Source organism: Phyllobates terribilis, unplaced genomic scaffold, assembly GCF_046119375.1.
Source record: "Phyllobates terribilis strain yellow unplaced genomic scaffold, ASM4611937v1 Scaffold_7__3_contigs__length_470593459, whole genome shotgun sequence".
In the NCBI taxonomy this organism is placed as follows: Eukaryota; Metazoa; Chordata; class Amphibia; order Anura; family Dendrobatidae; genus Phyllobates; species Phyllobates terribilis.
Window position 1 is genome coordinate 140,087,866 of NW_027362767.1, and position 21,051 is coordinate 140,108,916.

The 21,051-nt window shown below is 45.9% G+C and overlaps 1 protein-coding gene across 5 annotated transcripts in view; it reads left to right on the plus strand.

Annotated features, from left to right (window-relative positions):
* ARHGEF2 (Rho/Rac guanine nucleotide exchange factor 2) overlaps positions 1-21,051 on the plus strand; it is a 148,521-nt gene that overhangs the window by 81,819 nt on the left and 45,651 nt on the right. Inside the window, exon 1 of one of the 5 annotated variants that reach the window (XM_073639313.1) lies at positions 4,776-5,007. The exons of the other annotated variants lie outside the window; for them this stretch is intronic. Coding sequence (XP_073495414.1) covers positions 4,945-5,007 — 63 coding nt within the window. The 5' untranslated portion in view covers positions 4,776-4,944. Of the gene's footprint in view, positions 1-4,775; positions 5,008-21,051 lie in introns of those variants that run through there. 5 annotated transcript variants of the gene reach the window in all.

A 21,051-nucleotide genomic window follows, 5' to 3' on the forward strand; every position in this document is an offset into this window, starting at 1 on the left:
CACAATCAAAGACGAAGATCACAATCAAAGACCTTGAACCTAAAATGGCCGTAAATTAAGTATGAATTAGTAAGTGTTTCCTAAAAGCGTGTCCTCCACCCTCACCCACTACATAGTTCCCCCTATCTTTGGCTCCCCCCATCTCCTCTATCCCGGATCGGGGCAGCACCCTGGTGCATTTAGGCCCCCTACAGGACAGGAGTGGTGTAGTGTTGAGTGGTAAAGTGGGGTCCTGAGAAATGCTCCATCCATACCTGGAAGAGGAGATGCCACACCTCGGGCTGAGGTGCAGTACCCCTGTGGCGACTGAACCCTCAGGGGTGCCACAGTAATAGGGCAGGGGTAAATCTGGATAGGCTTATGAGGGAGGGGGTAACTTGCAAGAAGTTATATAGGGCTGGAGTAGATGGAAGGTTAAGATGGGTGTGAGATGGTTTGATTTCAGCCAGGTGTGGGGAAGGAGGAGTGTGGAAGTGCAGAAACCTGATGATTGGGATTAGACTGTAAAGGCCCCGTCACACATAACGAGATCGCTAGCGAGATCGCTAATGAGTCACGATTTTTGGTGACGCAATAGCGATCTCGCTAGCGATCTCGTTATGTCTGACAGGTAGCAACGATCAGGCCCCTGCTGTGAGATCGCTGATCGTTACAAAGCTTCCTGGACCATTCCTGGGTCGTTGCGCTCCCGCTGGGCAGTGTGCATCGCTGTATTTGACACCTTATCAACGACCTCGTTAGCGATTCAGAACTGAGACATGTAGGCGTGCATAAATTGGACTTTTCTGCGCTCCTCGTCCCCGATTGGTGGTCACTACTGCGTCCTTGTTTTTTCAGATCCCACCAGCGTTCTCCGGCTGTGACTCCACTTTGAAGAAATCAGGCATCTTTAGCGAGGTAGGTATTGTTTGGGGTCTCAAATGGGTTTTCATTTTTAATGGAGACGCGGTAGAGATCCCATCTGACCGGAGACGCAGTGTTAAACCAAGGCCACCCAATCTGAATGCAGTAGCGTCCACCAACTGGAGTTTAGGGGGGCACGGAAAAGCAATTTTATGCATGCCTTTCTGACACAGTACAGTCCCTATCAAGGTGTGGATCGTTGAAATAGCTGCTGTGTGAAAGCGTCCCAACGACCACCGAGATCGTTGGTTAGATCGCTGGGGCAGCCGAGATCGTTGGAAAGTTCTGCATGTTTGACATCTCCCCAGCGGTCCCAAAACCGTGACGCAATAACGATCTCGCTAGCGATCTCATTATGTGTGACAGGGCCTTTAGCTGATGTGATCCTGTGCTGGCATTGCAGAGCTGTGTGTGCTGTGTTAACACTCGGCTCAGCTACGCAGGCTGTGGGTGGAGGAAGGTTTCTTCAGATTCTATAATTAGCTGCAGTTAATGATGTCATGTTGTGTGAGCAGCCAGATAGGGAAATACAGGGCTCCTCATGTGTGAGCACCCCCCTCTGTGTCTGCTCAGACCTGCAAATACCCCCCACCTAGGACTGAACCCAGTGACCCAGACACAAGGCGGGAAAACTGCCAGCCTGACCTATAGAAGACCGAGGCCCCCACCAAATGTATCACCTGATGGGAACATGTGCCTCTGCTTTTATCCTCTATAGTGGAGAGCAGCCTCTCTTGAGTTGTCCTCGGGGCATTGGAGGCGGGCCCGTCGCGTTGTCCTCGGGGCATTGGAGGCGGGCCCGTCGCGTTGTCCTCGGGCCATTGGAGGCGGGCCCGTCGCGTTGTCCTCGGGCCATTGGAGGCGGGCCCGTCGCGTTGTCCTCGGGCCATTGGAGGCGGGCCCGTCGCGTTGTCCTCGGGCCATTGGAGGCGGGCCCGTCGCGTTGTCCTCGGGCCATTGGAGGCGGGGCCCCGTGTCCCGGTTTTGGACAGGGGTTTGTGTTTTGTTCTCTCGGCCTCCTCTTCTCCTCTGGTGCCCCCTTTAAATCTTTGCTGACCTGTTCTATCACCTCTGGGGTTGCTGCCAGCTACACAAACACTTCTGCTGATAAGAACTTGGCTCCCAGGAGGGACCTAGGCCCCAGTTCCCACAGAAGCTCTGGTATCAAGTATCACTTTGTGTGACACCCATTAACCCTTACCTCACCCACTCCTTATCTGGGCCATTGTTGTTCCATGTTGGTCATTATTTGCCTCATGTCACAGTTCTTGGATGTGATGGAGGGCAGCCTTCTTTCCTGTGACTGTCTACAACTCTACATGTAAGCAGGCCCATTATATTATACTCTCCTTGTCTTCACAGTGTGTTGTGACTGAATTTTATGTCTTTTTTATGATTGTTGTAAACCGGGGCGACCACTGTAGGACACACAGAGGCCTCCACACCCCTGATGTTACATCAGATGCCTTCAAGGTTCTCTGGTTTGCATGCAGCTGTTGTCCGATGACAACAGCTGTAAACCTGTTTGAGGGGAGGTCTCCACTTACATTCATTTTTACTGAAATTGCTAGACAAATCATTAACAGTCTTATATACGCGGATGATACAACATAGATAGTAATAAGCGTAGATGGAATGAAGGTCTTATTACGGAGTGTCAAGATGGAAAGCTCGAGCATGGCACTGAAGAAGACAGAAATATTGAATACTGCCAGGTGTGACCAGGGCACAATTGAGATGGACGGCGATGAGCTGGAAGTTGTAAAGGACTTCAACCTACTTGGATCAATGATCACTCAAGATGCCACGATGACACCGGAAGTCAGTAGGAGAATCGCTATGGGCAAATCAACAATGAAGTCAATGGACAAGGTCTTCAAATCGAGGAACATTTCACTGGTGACAAAGACACGGCTCATACACAGTTTGGTCTTTTCTGTAGCAACATATGGATACGAAACCTGAACGATAAAAGAAACAAGACAGTAGAATCGAAGCCTTCAAAAAGTGGTTCTGGAGAAGGATGTAATCAATAACATGGATGGAAAGAACAAACAAATCAATTTTGGAACAAATCAAGCCAGACCTGTCACCCGAAGCAAAGATCACCAAGCTACGACTTGCCTACTTGGACACCTCATACGAAACGAAAAGAGCAATCCACTGGAGAAGGACCTCATGGTGGGAAGAATAGAAGGAACAAGGCGATAAAGAAGACCAGCAACCCGACGGCTTGATGCTATCAAGGTAACGGTGGAGAAGACCCTGATGGACCTACCTAGGCTTGCACAAGATCGATCTTCCTACAGATCATTCATCTATTAAGTCTCCATGGCTCGAGACCGAGCCAAAGGCCGTTAAAATAATAATAATAAATATGGTTTCTGTGGCAGAGAGGAGCCTTTATACACGCTCTTGCTCTCTTGGCCGTTGACCGTTGACAAGTTTTACGATAATCGGGACCAGCGTGTTTTATATAAGGGCCTCAAGCTGGTTCTGCTAGTGATCCCATCAGTACGAGCACAGCGCTCCGTGGCTCACGGATTGTAGGAATCTTCTCGACTCTTATTGTGTCTGAAGCAAAACTGTCACCATTCAACACAAGCGTGTCTGTCACCCGAGATTATAACCAAGAGTGTAATAATGATGGAAGGGTATTATAAGATGTAGCCAGCGTGTCTCATGTGCTGTGCCCCTGAGCTGAGCTATGCTCTGACTGTATCTCACATGATAGGATTAGATACATCATTATGATACCATTCTGTGTGTATTATCAGCTATGGTCACTCTCTATCGGATGATGAAGAGTTAATCTGCATCAGTATCAGGTATCCTACTACATGAGGGACTGGTCCGGTTGGATCTGGTGGAAGCAAGTGACATACGTGTCCTCTGTGACCTCCAGGAGGAAAGACAAATGACACAGACTGCAGAGGCAGGTGAGGTCGGGGAGGGGCGTACGGCAGCCTAGCCATGTATATATTTTTTATTTATTTTAATGGCTTTCGAGTTGATCTCGAGCCATGACGATCTGTAGGAAGATTGATCTTGTGCAAGCCTACAGAGGTCCACCAAAGTCTTCTCCACCGTTATCTTCATAGTATCAAGCAATCGGGTTGCTGGTCTCCTCTACGTTTTGTTCCTTCTATTCTTCTGACCATGATGTCCTTCTCCAGCGATTTGTTCTCCATGCATATATTGTGTACATTATGAGGATATCCTATATACTCACATATTCGAGCTAACCTAAGACCATCATGCGGGCATCTGTTCACCAGGTTATAGGTAGAACTGCCTAGTTATACCTTCTGTACATCCGCACCGACCTCTCGGAGAGACGCACATTATGTTGTAGGTTTATTGTGCTCTCTTCTGTAGTGCCATTGATTACACAGACATCTCTTCATCACTTTCCAATGGCCGAATCTGCCATAGATCTGTGATGGCCTGCAACACCACCTGCCATCGTCAGTGTAGGGGCGCACAATGATCTGTGGTACAGGACAATGTCGCTAACACTCGGGGTACAGGATAGTGACACTGACACTTGGGTTACATGATAATCATATTTGGGGAATATCGGGGATGTCGCACATTATTAACTATTCATTCGCTGTCCTGCAGTAGATGGAGCTGATGATGGTCGTGCGACTTGAGGTACTGGTGGGGTTTGCACACAAGAGGCGCCTTGTTGTGGTGTCGCCTCTCTATCATCTCTGGAGGGTTAATGGAGGAATAATAGTGTACAACAGCTGCACTGTGCAGAGGCGTCCGGCTTCCCCCACCTCCCCCTCCGCCCCGCACCCCTCCTCTCTGTAGTGGGATGGGAAGGTCTGGGTTTGGGAGCCAGGAGGGGGGTGGAGGGGTTTGGTTTTGAATTCTATGAGCTGAGGCTTTGACTTCCTGTGACTAGATGCACACTGGCAGCGTGAAAGCTCTGTCTTTCTGGGCAAGAGGTAGTGAAACTCTGTAGATTTTCGAAAAACTGGAGGGGGCCAAAGAGAGGAGCCGCCCGATTTCTACCAGCTGCCCTAGGAGGATATGTCTCGGATAGAGCCTTTCTCAAGAGCTCGTTCAGACCGGTCTAAGGAGGTAGCCCTGAAGGTCAGTGCCTTGCTTCCTTTTGTCTCTGGGGGTCGTCTCTCCTGTGGCGGGTGGACGGGATACATTTGGCATTTGGAACCCATGGAGAAAATAAAAATTCGTTGTTGGGTTTTGGGTGGAGGAGATTCCGTCCTGGGCTTCCATTGTTCAACCTTTTCCATAGGTCACACTTGCCATCTGTTACGGCTCAAATGGAAATTTAGACAGCGCCTCATTGCCCAATGGTCAGTACACTCTCTACGGGGAAAAATTTTGAGCCAAGAATGGACACTCTGGTCTCCCGCACACATGTATGAACCCCTATGATATTTGCTTCGCCGGGTCTTCCACCCAATCATCATCACTCTGAAACATGCTTTACCTCCCCTCCTCGAGTGCCATGTGGCTACCGCCTGGGCGCTGCTGTGCCAGCAGAAATTCACTGAAAAGACCTTCGATTTTCTGCTCACCATGTCTCTAGTGATGTGACTAGCGGGGGTTAGATACTTATATTTCGGGACTAGGGTCTATATGCAATTTGGTTATTCTTTTGTTGTCTGAAGTCAGATGGAGGACTACGATCGCAGTTACCCGTTGGTATTGATGGGTGGACATATGAGGAGCGGCGCCGATAATCTCCTATCATCTCATTACTCACATTACATTTCTGCAGTGAATCAGGAACATTTTATAAAAAGTTACTAATTGGACAATGGCTTGGTTATCAGGTTAGGTGTATGTCAGACAGATTGTCAAGTGAAGCGCAGATCCTATAATTTGTCAAGTTCGATTCATGTCCTCCTATGTTGTCAGGTTAGTCGATGGACATCTTGGCTGTCAGGTGAGATGCTGATTCTCTGGACTGTCAGGTTAGTTGATGGGCAGCTTGGCTGTTGGGTTAGGAGATGGACTGATGGGTTGTCAGATTAGATTTTGTACAACTAGGTTCTAGGTTTAGATTATGATCTTCTGGGTTGTCAAGTAACGCCAGGTTCACACGAGTATGTTTCACGGCCTGTATACGGACCACAATGCCGATCTAACAGCTAGTCTCGTATGTAAGAGGATATCAATTTGGGTCGGAAGACCTGCGGGATGTAAACGGGCTGTGAAATACTCGTATGAACTCAGCCTTAAGTTGATTGTCAGTTTAGGTGATGGCCAACTGGATTTTAGATACTGGTCAGATTGGTTGACAGGTTATACAATAAACTGTTGGGTAGTAAAGACTGATGATGGACGACTGGGTTGCAGGGTTAAATATTGGGTGATTAGTTTATCAGATGAATAGTTTGACATCTGTATTCGGTAGTGGTGTGTCAGATGCCGGGAAGGGAAGTTGCTCGGAGATATCAGACCATGTATAAAGTTGCTGTGAGATCAGGTCACGGCCATTAGTGTTGAGGAGGAAGCTGCTGGGCCCTTGTGTTGTGCTATTTGTGTATTGTGGTTGTGTTATGACGGCCACTCCCTGACATCTGTGCGTCCAGATAAGCAACTGGACAGTGGAGATTACAATGAATCGCGGGCCCCTTGTTTTTACAGTCTACATTTGTGTTCCAGGTTTATTTCAATCTGCGTTCCAGGCTATTACAGTCTACTTTACTACGTTACATCTTTTTACAGCCTGCGTTACTGCATTTTAGGTTATTACAGTCTGTTACTAAGTTCCATCTTATTACAGTCTACGTTACTGCGTTCCAGGTTGTTACAGTCTACGTTACTGCGTTCCAGGTTGTTGCAGTCTACGTTACTGCGTTCCAGGTTGTTGCAGTCTACGTTACTGCGTTCCAGGTTGTTGCAGTCTACGTTACTGCGTTCCAGGTTGTTACTGTCTACGTTACTGCGTTCCAGGTTGTTACAGTCTACGTTACTGCGTTCCAGGTTGTTACAGTCTACGTTACTGCGTTCCAGGTTGTTACAGTCTACGTTACTGCGTTCCAGGTTTTTACAGTCTACGTTACTGCGTTCCAGGTTGTTACAGTCTACGTTACTGCGTTCCAGGTTGTTACAGTCTACGTTACTGCGTTCCAGGTTGTTACAGTCTACGTTACTGCGTTCCAGGTTGTTGCAGTCTACGTTACTGCGTTCCAGGTTGTTACAGTCTACGTTACTGCGTTCCAGGTTGTTACTGTCTACGTTTCTAAGTTCCATCTTGTTACAGCCTGTGTTACTGCGTTCCAGGTTGTTACAGTCTACGTTACTGCGTTCCAGGTTGTTACAGTCTACGTTACTGCGTTCCAGGTTGTTACAGTCTACGTTACTGCGTTCCAGGTTGTTACAGTCTACGTTACTGCGTTCCAGGTTGTTACAGTCTACGTTACTGCGTTCCAGGTTGTTACAGTCTACGTTACTGCGTTCCAGGTTGTTACAGTCTACGTTACTGCGTTCCAGGTTGTTACAGTCTACGTTACTGCGTTCCAGGTTGTTACAGTCTACGTTACTGCGTTCCAGGTTGTTACAGTCTACGTTACTGCGTTCCAGGTTGTTACAGTCTACGTTACTGCGTTCCAGGTTGTTACAGTCTACGTTACTGCGTTCCAGGTTGTTACAGTCTACGTTTCTGAGTTCCATCTTGTTACAGCCTGTGTTACTGCGTTCCAGGTTGTTACTGTCTACGTTTCTAAGTTCCATCTTGTTACAGCCTGTGTTTCTAAGTTCCATCTTGTTACAGCCTGTGTTACTGCATTTTAGGTTATTACAGTCTACGTTACTGCGTTCCAGGTTATTAGTCTGCGTTACTGCATTTTAGGCTCCTACAGTCTATGTTGTGAAGTTCCATCTTGTTGCAGGGTGTGTTACTGCATTTTAGGTTATTACAGTCTACGTTACTGCCTTCTATTTTATTACAGTCTACGTTACTGAATTTCAGGTTATTACAGTCTACATCATTGTCTTCCATCTTTTTAAAGTCTATAGTTACTGCGTTTCAGGTTATGATAGTTGTTAATGCACTCCACTTGTTTTTCATTCGATGCTATTACAGTCTACATTACCAGATTCTATCTTATTACAGTCTGTGCTGCTCCGTTCAAGGCTATTACAGTCTACATTAATTACTCAGGTTATTACAGTCTACGTTACTGTTAAGTTATTGCAGTCCTTGTTTCTCCCTGCCAGGATATTAGACTGCTTTACTGGTTACTACAGTCTATGCTATTGCATTTCAGGTTCCTACTGTCTTTGTTACTACATTGCAGGTATTACAGTTTGCATTAATGCTTTTCAACTTGTTACAGTCAGCTTTATTGTGTTCCAGGTTATTAATGCCTACATTTCAGGTCTGTGTTACAATATTCCAGATTATTATAGTTATGTTCCAGGTTATTACAGTCTGCGCTGCGGTGTTCCAGGTTATTACTGATCCTGAATCCTGTTGAGTTAACCCCTGTATTACCACACTGTTAGTTCATCCTGGGAGTCTGGTTAGGATGGGGTTAAGCCAAATAGTCAGTTGAGTGAACTTCTCCTTTTGTTAGCTAGTACAGGAGGAGGGCGGCACTATGCTGTGCAGGGTTGTGTTAAGGTTTAGCTTTACATACACATGCTGCCAGAAGTGTGGTGTAACAATGGGGCCTGGTTATAGTAGGGGAGCAAACTGAGTCAATACCCCCTGAGCCCTTCGGGGAAACTTCAGGAGCAAACCTCCCAGTATTATTGAGCAGTGTATAGGAGTATTATTTGGGAACTTATATGACAGCTTTTATGATGAAATTATATGGCAGTATTAAGCAAGTCTTATTTGGATCCTGCATATTATTTGTGTACTGTATGAAGGTAGCGGATATATTTATATGGGTGTGGTGACGGCCCAGTTGTTAGTTTTTTTTTTTTTCGAGCTGGCATTGGAAAGTTTTCTAGCTGGGAATCTGATATTTCATCTGTGTGACGGCTGCCGCCTCATGTCTTAAGAATGGGGAGGGGGTCCCACAGATCAGAGAGCAGTGGGCCAGTTATGGAGGGTGGAGGACTCTGTGCAATACCCTCTCATTTCTCAACCTGCCATAGAGCAAATGGCTTTGGAAGTGGATCTGTAGCAGGAGAGAGTTAATGATCGGACCCTCTGCAGAGGTGGTAGATCTATGCTGGCAGAGATGGGGCGTAATCGTGATATGGCATGTTTCCACACAGAGCAATGAGTAACTGTACGGGTAATTAGAGGGTGCTACTGGTGAATCACAAGTGCGATGCCATATAGTGATCTGGACAAATATATACTGGTTATAATACAACAGCCACTGTATCTAAGCCTATCGTGTGACACGTATATAATCAGTAAATCTATATAATGTTTGTTCTCACACCAAATATGCCAGTTATTTGCACAGATAAGAGGAGTATGCCCGGCCAGGGCACGTGATGATGGAGAGCGGGCACCAGAGGGCGGACATTCATGAGAAGGCTTGTACTTTTCTCATCTTTGAAATCCCCAAATGTTGCAAGCCTCCTATTTAAAGAGAACCTGTCATCATGATTTCACCTGTTAAAGGTATGGCCATAATGACCCTGTTATACTCATTTACTGGATACCTGTAATGAAACATCTGTAGCCTGGTTCATGTTTAATTCATCTTAGAAGTTTTGGTGCACTAGTCTCTTTGTGCATCGGGGTGGGACTGGGGATAGGGTCTTTGGATCTGCTGTGGCCCCTCTGCATTTGTAGGAGCCTCCTTTTTTAAATTTTTGCTTGAGCACATTCATGTCCCGGTGTTCCCCAGCAAAATGGTGCTGGAGGCGGCGCATGTTCACACTAACCTCCGGCGGTCTTCAGCAAAATGGCACCGATGGCTAAGCATGCGTAGAATGGGATCTAGCCGAGATCTTGATCTGTGCGTGCGCCGCCAGTGGCGCCATTTTACTTGAGGCCGGCAGTGGTTAATCTAAACATTCGGCGCCATTTTGCTGGAGAACATCGGGACATGAATGTGCACAAGCGCCGCCCACGGCAAGGGTGCCGCTGGCACGAAATTTAAAAAAGGAGGCCCATACACTCCTCCTGCCCTGATGCATGAAAAGCCTATTGCACCAAAACTTCTAAGGCGAATTAAACAAGAATTCACTTTTTCACAATAGGTATCCATTAAATCTGTATAACGGGGCCATTATGGCCATACCTTTGCTTTAACAGGTTAAATCATGACGATGGGTTCTCTTTAATGTTACAGAACCTGGGTTTGGATTCAGTTGGCTGATAACAGAGAATAATAGGACGTAATAAATATCTGGCCAGCTAATATCCGAGTCCCAACTAGGTGAGTACGTAGAGTTTCACTAATCCACTATCTAGGATACAGGGTCTTATACCAGTACAATAACTGGCTCATAATTCAAGGAAGGGTCTCAATTTTACCACTGTAGGGATCCACGCTCTCAGATAGGCATTAGGTAGCATTCACACAGGCAAAGTGGTTTAATCCAAACAGGTGCAGATTTATTGCTTTCATAAAACCAAGGGATTCAAAACCAAAAAACAGCCCCTTCTGGGCACAGAGGTATAACAATGAATACACAGTGCAGCGGAGCACATATGTCAGTTCGGGCTCACCTGAACAGATTAGTCCTTTCTCCTGGGGCAAACTTCACACCCAGAAGAGGCCTGATCCTACCAGTCTCGGTATCCCCTTCAGCCTGAACTCCAGCAGCTTCCAGCGCCAAACAGAAGTATTCAACTCCGGCATTACGGGTGTGTCTGGTGTATTAGACAGTCGCTCTGGATCTGGCTGTAGAAGGTCACTGGCATTTGGCATTACAGATGCCTTCTTAATCCTTCTGCCTTTTAGGACCCAGCGGCGACCTCCTTCCTGCTGCTGATTGACACACCCTTGCCTGGGAGTTAAAAGCACTGTCTGCTCCAGTGAGTCACCAGTGATACTTTTATGTATAGGCTTGGAGCACTAGCAGTCGGCTAGCATCCTCTCTGGTTACCTTTTGAGGACAGTTGGCGTTACTTCTCTGGTGTCTGCTCAAGCTAATTTTTTTCCCCCTTTGTCTACCTTGTTGTCTTAAGAGTTTGTAGTGGGGCCTGACTAGTGCTCACCCCTCCCCTTCCCTATCTAGGGCCAAGCTCTAGAGTCCTCTAGGGTTTAGGCTCCTGCTCGGCAATAGGTGTGGAACCTATATAGGGATGGTAAGGTAGGCAGGGTGATATTAGATCTACCTAGGGGTCTCCACTCCCCCTTTCCCTAGTGTTTGGGCTTCCTCCCCCTCTTTCCTTCGTGTTGCATTTAGTCTTGCTTGACATCCAGGCACAGTCCACACTGAACAGGCTGCAACTCCAACTCACAGACTGCTTAGATTTCCCTGCTGACATTTTGGCTGGACACTCACCAGCAGCACATTCGACTCTTATCCATCCAGCAGACTGACAAGCTTTAGTGAACACAGGCCTTGGTTCTAGTGAAAAAAAATCTAGGCAGGTGCATCTAATCAAATCACACAGGTAGGGCTTAACCCAGTCCTATCTGGCTCGGCTACACCAGATTCTCTATTTTGCCACATTTTGTAATGTGAACAGATTATAATAACATTTCCACTTAAAGTAATTGTCATACAATTGTATCATATCAGTGATGTCATCCCCAAGGGACAGGGCTGGCAAACTCTCACACGATGTATAGACTGGTTGTCAGCAGTAATATCTGTACATTTTGCTGTAAAGAGTGAAGAAATTTACATTTACTGGACGATGATTAGACATATTCTACAAAATTTGAGTAATGAGGTTTTTTTTTCAAATTTGCATAACCAGTGGAGTCAGCAGAGGCAAGATATGAATTAATGGAGGCCAGATTATAAGAATTTCGCTTGGCATTATATCATACGGCAGGAAGCAGAGGCGTCTTCTCATAATTTTTTATATCCCCTCCCACATCTGCCAGTAGGACCCAGTGACGTGAACTAATAAGTGGGCACGATGAGGGATTTTCTTTGTTTTTCCCTTAGCCTTGAAACGCGTGGTGGAGACACAGTACAGCGCTGCATTGTCTGACACCTGGTCGTCAACTACATCAAATATTTTCCTTCTTTGAGCTGAGTCAGAATTTCCTACATCAGAACTACAGGAGAGAACTAATATATATATATAATCAATATTATAGTACAGACCAAAAGTTTGGACACACCTTCTCATTTAAAGATTTTTCTGTATTTTCATGACTTTGAAAATTGTACATTCACACTGAAGGCATCAAAACTATGAATTATCACATGTGGAATTATATACTTAACAAAAAAGTGTGAAACAACTGAAAATATGTCTTATATTCTAGGTTCTTCAAAGTAGCCACCTTTTGCTTTGATGACTGCTTTGCACACTCTTGGCATTCTCTTGATGAGCTTCAAGAGGTAGTCACCGGAAATGGTTTTCACTTCACAGGTGTGCCCTGTCAGGTTTAATAAGTGGGATTTCTTGGCTTATAAATGGGGTTGGGACCATCAGTTGTGTTGTGCAGAAGTCTGGTGGATACACAGCTGATAGTCCTACTGAATAGACTGTTAGAATTTGTATTATGGCAAGAAAAACTGGTTCACATGAGGACCGCCCCAGGAAAGGAAGACCAAGAGTCACCTCTGCTTCTGAGGATAAGTGAATCTGAGTCACCAGCCTCAGAAATCGCAGGTTAATAGCAGCTCAGATTAGAGACCAGGTCAATGCCACACAGAGTTCTAGCAGCAGACACATCTCTTCAAGAACTGTTAAGAGGAGACTTTGTGCAGCAGGCCTTCATGGTAAAATAGCTGCTAGGAAACCACTGCTAAGGACAGGCAACAAGCAGAAGAGACTTGTTTGGGCTAAAGAACACAAGGAATGGACATTAGACCAGTGGAAATCTGTGCTTTGGTCTGATGAGTCCAAATTTGAGATCTTTGGTTCCAACCACCGTGTCTTTGTGCGACGCAGAAAAGGTGAACGGATGGACCCCACACCATTACTGACCCACTGCCAAACCGGTCATGCGGAAGGATGTTGCAGGCAGCAGATCGCTCTCCATGGTGTCTCCAGACTCTGTCACGTCTGTCACATGTGCTCAGTGTGAACCTGCTTTCATCTGTGAAGAGCACAGGGCGCCAGTGGCGACTTTGCCAACCCTGGTGTTCTGTGGCATTTCTTTGAAGGGCCGCACAGCCCTCCATGGGCTCGCCAGAGGTACCATGACTGCCATTAGGTACCGAGATGAGATCCTCAGACCCCTTGTGAGACCATATGCTGGTGCGGTTGGCCCTGGGTTCCTCCTAATGCAGGACAATGCCAGACCTCATGTGGCTGGAGTGTGTCAGCAGTTCCTGCAAGATGAAGGCATTGAAGCTATGGACTGGCCCGCCCGTTCCCCAGACCTGAATCCGATTGAGCACATCTGGGACATCATGTCTCGCTCCATCCACCAACGTCACGTTGCACCACAGACTGTCCAGGAGTTGGTGGATGCTTTAGTCCAGGTCTGGGAGGAGATTCCACAGGAGACCATCCGCAACCTCATCAGGAGCATGCCCAGGCGTTGTAGGGAGGTCATACAGGCACGTGGAGGCCACACACAATACTCAGCCTCATCAGGAGCATGCCCAGGCATTGTAGGGAGGTCATACAGGCACGCGGAGGCCACACACAATACTCAACCTCATCAGGAGCATGCCCAGGCATTGTAGGGAGGTCATACAGGCACGCGGAGGCCACACACAATACTCCGCCTCATCAGGAGCATGCCCAGGCGTTGTAGGGAGGTCATACAGGCACGTGGAGGCCACACACAATACTCAGCCTCATCAGGAGCATGCCCAGGCGTTGTAGGGAGGTCATACAGGCACGTGGAGGCCACACACAATACTCAGCCTCATCAGGAGCATGCCCAGGCGTTGTAGGGAGGTCATACAGGCACGTGGAGGCCACACACAATACTCAGCCTCATTGTGACTTGTTTTAAGGATATTACATCAAAGTTGGATCAGCCTGTAGTGTGTTTTTCCACTTTAATTTTGGGGGTGACTCCAAATCCAGGCCTCCATTGGTTGATAAATGTGATTTCCATTGATGATTTTTGTGTGATTTTGTTGTCAGCACATTCAACTTTGTACAGAACAAAGTATTCAATGAGAAGATTTCATTCATTCAGATCTAGGATGTGTTATTGGAGTGTTCCCTTTATTTTTTTAGCAGTGTATAATATAATTTTTTTTTCCCCAAAATAATTGAAGACCACTGATATTTGCCCACAAAATCTTGGTGGTAAATGTTTTCTGTGAAGATTACGATGGGGATGAATAAGTCCAGGGGTACCTCATAAGTATTTGGTCCAGTGATGATGGTATTAAAGAAAAGTCATTGATCACATCCACGTTTTTAGAGGTTTGGTAAAGTCCCTTTCATATGATTGTTGTGGACAGTCAGACTCTTGTTTTTGTCCTTTTTGGCTTCTTTTTCCCTCTAGGCTTTCTCTCATCCCTTCCCTACTGAGCATCTATTGTTCGTGACATAAAAGTGATCAGACAAGGCCATTGTCCAAAATAAGTTGGGGGTGGAGGAAAATAGGAGGGCGAGATCTCGGAAGTACAGAGGCCGATGTAATCCAGGTCACCGACTACTGGAAAAATCTATAGAACATAAGGCGTCTGAGAGAAAGTATCGGCAATATTGGAGCGAGGCACGATCATTAGAACTTACAGGAGACTAAGCATCAGTAAAGGATAGACGGCATTCTCAGTGATGTCACCGCTGATCTCTGGTGATGGATAGGCGGCATTCTCAGTGATGTCACCGCTGATCTCTGGTGATGATAGGCGGCATTCTCAGTGATGTCACCGCTGATCTCTAGTGATGGATAGGCGGCATTCTCAGTGATGTCACCGCTGATCTCTAGTGATGGATAGGCGGCATTCTCAGTGATGTCACCGCTGATCTCTGGTGATGGATAGGAGGCATTCTCAGTGATGTCACCGCTGATCTCTGGTGATGGATAGGTGGCATTCTCAGTGATGTCACCGCTGATCTCTGGTGATGGATAGGAGGCATTCTCAGTGATGTCACCGCTGATCTCTGGTGATGGATAGGCGGCATTCTCAGTGATGTCACCGCTGATCTCTGGTGATGGATAGGCGGCATTCTCAGTGATGTCACCGCTGATCTCTAGTGATGGATAGGCGGCATTCTCAGTGATGTCACCGCTGATCTCTAGTGATGGATAGGCGGCATTCTCAGTGATGTCACCGCTGATCTCTGGTGATGATAGGCGGCATTCTCAGTGATGTCACCGCTGATCTCTAGTGATGGATAGGCGGCATTCTCAGTGATGTCACCGCTGATCTCTGGTGATGGATAGGTGGCATTCTCAGTGATGTCACCGCTGATCTCTAGTGATGGATAGGCGGCATTCTCAGTGATGTCACCGCTGATCTCTAGTGATGGATAGGCGGCATTCTCAGTGATGTCACCGCTGATCTCTGGTGATGGATAGGTGGCATTCTCAGTGATGTCACCGCTGATCTCTAGTGATGGATAGGCGGCATTCTCAGTGATGTCACCGCTGATCTCTGGTGATGGATAGGCGGCATTCTCAGTGATGTCACCGCTGATCTCTGGTGATGGATAGGTGGCATTCTCAGTGATGTCACCGCTGATCTCTAGTGATGGATAGGCGGCATTCTCAGTGATGTCACCGCTGATCTCTGGTGATGGATAGGCGGCATTCTCAGTGATGTCACCGCTGATCTCTGGTGATGGATAGGCGGCATTCTCAGTGATGTCACCGCTGATCTCTGGTGATGATAGGCGGCATTCTCAGTGATGTCACCGCTGATCTCTAGTGATGGATAGGCGGCATTCTCAGTGATGTCACCGCTGATCTCTGGTGATGGATAGGTGGCATTCTCAGTGATGTCACCGCTGATCTCTAGTGATGGATAGGCGGCATTCTCAGTGATGTCACCGCTGATCTCTGGTGATGGATAGGCGGCATTCTCAGTGATGTCACCGCTGATCTCTGGTGATGGATAGGAGGCATTCTCAGTGATGTCACCGCTGATCTCTACAGTCATAGTTTTTATGTCTGATTGTAACATATCCATCTTTTAATAAAGATTGTGTTAGGGGCTCGCCTGGTGGATTTTCTAAGCAGTAGGTTTTGGTGAGCAGCATGGCCCGAAGGTGATGGTGCAGCAAAGCTGGTCTTGATGAATGACACACGGATCAGCAAGGACCAGTCCAATCTTGTAGACAGGACGTCTGACAAACAAGCAGAGCAGGTAGCTCAGACGAAGCAGAACCAGCTGGACTGACACACACGGGAGCAGTAACTGTATAGGAACCTGATATCTTCCTGCAGGGAAATGATGAATCAAGTATAGGCAAACTGGAGACTCGTTTGAAGAATTGCATTAACTTGATTGCAAAGACCAGGTGTGAACAGTACTAAGAACAGTTACAAGGAACTGGTAACTTGCTTGCTGAGAGGTGTGTACTTCACTGATTGAGTTTGGTAATAATGCTGGTGCATGGAAATCAGGAATACATGAATAGATAAGACATCTGGCTGGAGCTGAGCCAAGTGAAGTAGATGCAAACTGCTGACAAACTACAGGTAATGGTGGACAGAACGCAAGGTACATGAGCCTGTCTTAAAAGCACTAGTGATGGTACCAGAGAAGATCAGAGGTTCCCTGAGAAACCCCGCATGGACTACAGCAAACAAGAGAAGGGAGCAAAGCCTGGCACTGCAGCCGAGATCTAGGCATAACAGATACACAATACTGACCAGCTGTGATACAAAATAGTAAAAAAAAAAACATGAGTGAGGTGTTTTTATAGAATGTAAGGGGGAAATGGATAGTGGATTTTCTCAGACCACAGGCCACGCTGGAGATTACAGACAAACAGCGGTGTCACTGATCACGCGTTTCGCAGCCTCTGACCAGCGTCCAGCCACATCGTTGTGTAATCTCCCTGCATCTGCGGAGATGAGAAGGGACGTGAGGACTCGTCTTCCAGAAATAATGCCTGCACATAATCACTCGCTGATTGCTCGCTCCCCAAGCAGGAAAGATCATTTATCCAGATTTGTATTTGTAGGCCTAGCTGTTTAACCCTCTGCTAACTGGGACATAACTCCAAGCTGTGAATAGCTGGTGATTCTGATGAGGTCTGAATAATATAGACCTTACGAACAGTATATTCACAATGGCAGTAAAAATATCAAGGTTCCAGTTATCAAGTTGTTCTGTAGTGGTGAGTACCACACCCAGATCACTAGACCATAGTTTATATATCTGTATATATATCAATGGTGGGAGATCAGTACTACACCCAGATCACCAGGACGTATATCACTGCATACAGTGGGGAAAATAAGTATTTGATACACTGCCGATTTTGTAAGTTTCACCACCTACAAAGAATGGAGAGGTCTGTAATTTTTATCAGAGGTACACTTCACCTGAAAAACAAAAAACAGGAAATCACATTATATGATTTTTACATAGTTAATTAGCATTTTATTGCATGAAATAAGTATTTAATACAATCGAAAAACAGAATTTAATATTTGGTACAGAAACTTTTGTTGCAATTACAGAGGTCCGCTATACAGATCTTCAGGACCTTGAAATGCTTCTTATGGAGCCACTTCTTTAGTTGCTCTGGCTGTGTGATTTGGGTCATTGTCATGCTGGAAGACCCAGCCCTGACCCATCTTCAATGCTCTTACTTAGGGAAGGAGGTTGTTGGCCAAAATCTCGCAATACATGACCCCATCCATCCTCCCTTCAATGCAGTGCGGTCATTCGGTCTTCTTTGCAGAAAAGCACCCCCAAAGTATGATGTTTCCTCCACCATGCTTCACAGTTGGGGCAGTGTTTTCGGATTTGTATGGGGGTTCTATTCATTCTTCTTCCTCCAAACACGGCGAGTGGAGTTGATGCCAAAAAGTTCTATTTTGGTCTCATCTGACCACATGACCTTCTCCCATTCCTCCTCTGGATCATACAGATGGTCACTGGCAAACTTCAAAAGGGCCTGAATATGTGCTGGCGTGAGCAGGGGGACCTTGCGTGCCCTTCAGGAGTTTAATCCATGACAGCGTAGTGTGTTACTAACTGTAATGTTTGAGACTGTGGTCCCAGCTCTCTGACCAGGTCGTCCCGTGTAGTTCTGGGCTGATTCCTGACCTTTCTCAGAATCATCCTTACCCCACGAGGCGAGATCTTGCATGGAGCCCCAGATCGAGGAAGACTGACAGTCCTCTTATGTTTCTTTCATTTTCTAATAATTGCACCAACAGTTGTTGCCTTCTCAACAAACTGCTTGTTTATTGTCCTGTAGCCCATCCCAGCCTTGTGCAGGTCTACATTTTTGTCCCTGGTGTCCTTAGACAACTCTCTGGTCTTGGCCATGGTGGAGTGGTTGGAGTGTGATTGATTGAGTGTGTGGACAGGTGTCTTTTATACAGGTAACGAGTTCAAACAGGTGTAATTAATACAGGTAATGAGTGCAGGGTAGGAGGGCTTCTTAAAGAAAAACTAACAGGTCTGTGAGAGCCAGAATTCTTGCTGGTTGGTAGGTGATCAAATACTTATTTCATGCAATAAAATGCAATTTAATTATTTAAAAATCATACAATGTGATTTTCTGAATTTTCTTTTAAGATTCTGTCTCTCACAGGTGAAGTGTACGTACGATAAAAATTACAGACCTCTCCATTCTTTGTAGGTGGGAAAACTTGCAAAATCGGCAGAGTATCAAATACTTATTTTCCCCACTGTATACATCACTGGTGAGAAGTCACTGTAGTGATCAGTACTGCACCCAGATCAGCACGACATGAAGAACTAGTGACTTCATAATACCATTAGTCTGAATACCACTGAATGTAATATAATTCCGTATTTTAGGAAATTGCTTCACATAATATCAATTCTTTACTTAGTGAACATTATTATTAAGCCATATATTATTACTTAATAGCTGTATTATAAAAAGCTTGCACCACATTATTATCTCTGTAGGGTCCCGTGAGCCTCCATTGAAATATATAAGGCATGATATATTGTGTGACGGAATAATGACAGTGTATATACAAGTAATACAGCGTTGTGTCATTATAAATCTGTCTCCAGTGTAACTATACGAGACGAGGAGGTTGCTTAACATTGGGCCCTGGAGCCTGAGGGGCCCAAACCTTCCAATTGCCCCATTTGTGGAAAGCAGAATTACAGTGGGTATGGAAAGTATTCAGACCCTTTTACATTTTTCACTCTTTGTTTCATTGTAGCCATTTGGTAAAGTCTAAAGTTCATTTTTTTCTCATTAAAGTACACTCTGCACCCCATCTTGACTGAAAAAAAACAGAAATGTAGAATCTTTTGCAAATTTATTAAAAAAGAAAAACTGAAATATCACATGATCATAAGTATTCAGACCCTTTGCTCAGAGACTCATATTTCAGTCACATGCTGTCCATTTCCTTGTGATCCTCCTTGAGATGGTTCTACTCCTTCATTGGAGTCCAGCTGTGTTTAATTAAACTGATAGGACTTGATTTGGAAAGGCACACACCTGTCTATATAAGACCTCACAGCTTACAGTGCATGTCAGACCAAATGAGAATCATGAGCTCAAAGGAACTGCCCAAGGAGCTCAGAGACAGAATTGTGGCACGGCACAGATCTGACCAAGGTTACAAAAGAATTTATGTATTACTCAATGTTCATAAGAGCACAGTGGCCTCCATAATCCTTAAATGGAAGAAGTTTGGGAACACCAGAAGTCTTCCTAGACCTGGCCGTCCAGCCAAACTGAGCAACTATGGGAGAAGAGCCTTGGTGAGAGAGGTAAAAAGGAACCCCAAGATCACTGTGGCTGAGCTCCAGAGATGCAGTAGGGAGATGGGAGAAAGTTCCACAAAGTCAACTATCACTACAGCCCTTCACCAGTCGGGCCTTTATGGCAGAGTGGCCCAACGGAAGCCTCTCCTCAGTGCAAGACATATGAAAGCCCACATAGAGTTTTCTCAAAAACACATTAAGGACTCCCAGACTATGAGAAATAAGATTCTCTGGTCTGATGAGACAAAGAACTTTTTGGTGATAATTCTAAGTGGTATGTGTGGAGAAAACCAGGCACTGCTAATCACCTGCACAATATAATCCCAACAGTGAAACATGGTGGTCGCAGCATCATGCTATGGGGGTGTTTTTCTGCTGCAGGGACAGGACGACTGGTTGCAATTGAAGGAAACATGAATGCAGCCAAGTACAGAGATATCCTGGATGAAAACCTCTTCCAGAGTGCTCTGGACCTCAGACTTGGCCGAAGGTTCACCTTCCAACAAGACAATGACCCTAAGCACACAGCTAAAATAACAAAGGAGTGGCTTCAGAACAACTCTGTGACCATTCTTGACTGGCCAAGCCAGAGCCCTGACCTAAACCCAATTGAGCATCTCTGGAGAGACCTGAAAATGGCTGTCCACCAATGTTCACCATCCAACCTGATGGAACTGGAGAGGATCTGCAAGGAAGAATGGCAGAGGAACCCCAAATCCAGGGGTGAAAAAACTTGTTGCATCATTCCCATGAAGACTCATGGCTGTACTAGCTCAAAAGGGGGCTTCTACTCAATACTGAGCAAAGGGTCTGAATACTTATGGCCATGTGATATTTCAGTTTTTCTTTTTTAATAAATTTGCAAAACTTTCTACATTTCTGTTTTTTTTCAAGATGGGGTGCAGAGTGCACTTTAATGAGAAAAAACATGAACTTTTTAGAATTTACCAAATGACTGCAATGAAACAAAGAGTAAAATACTGAATACTTTCCGTACCCACTGTATAAATGATGTGTGAGCTGAGGGACAACGATCTTCATGTCAACGCTTCCTGATCTGCTTTTTTCAACTTTTGTCACGGGAGCATTGTTTGGGATTCCCCATCCACGTCAATGTTCACATCCTCACCGGCTGTAATAGTAGAAGTTTTGTGTAGACATTGATGTGATTTAATGGTCTGAATCCGTTCGGCACCTACATGACAGCTCAATACCCGCAGAAGGCAGGAAGTGTCCTCCTATTACGTAGGTTCAGATGGG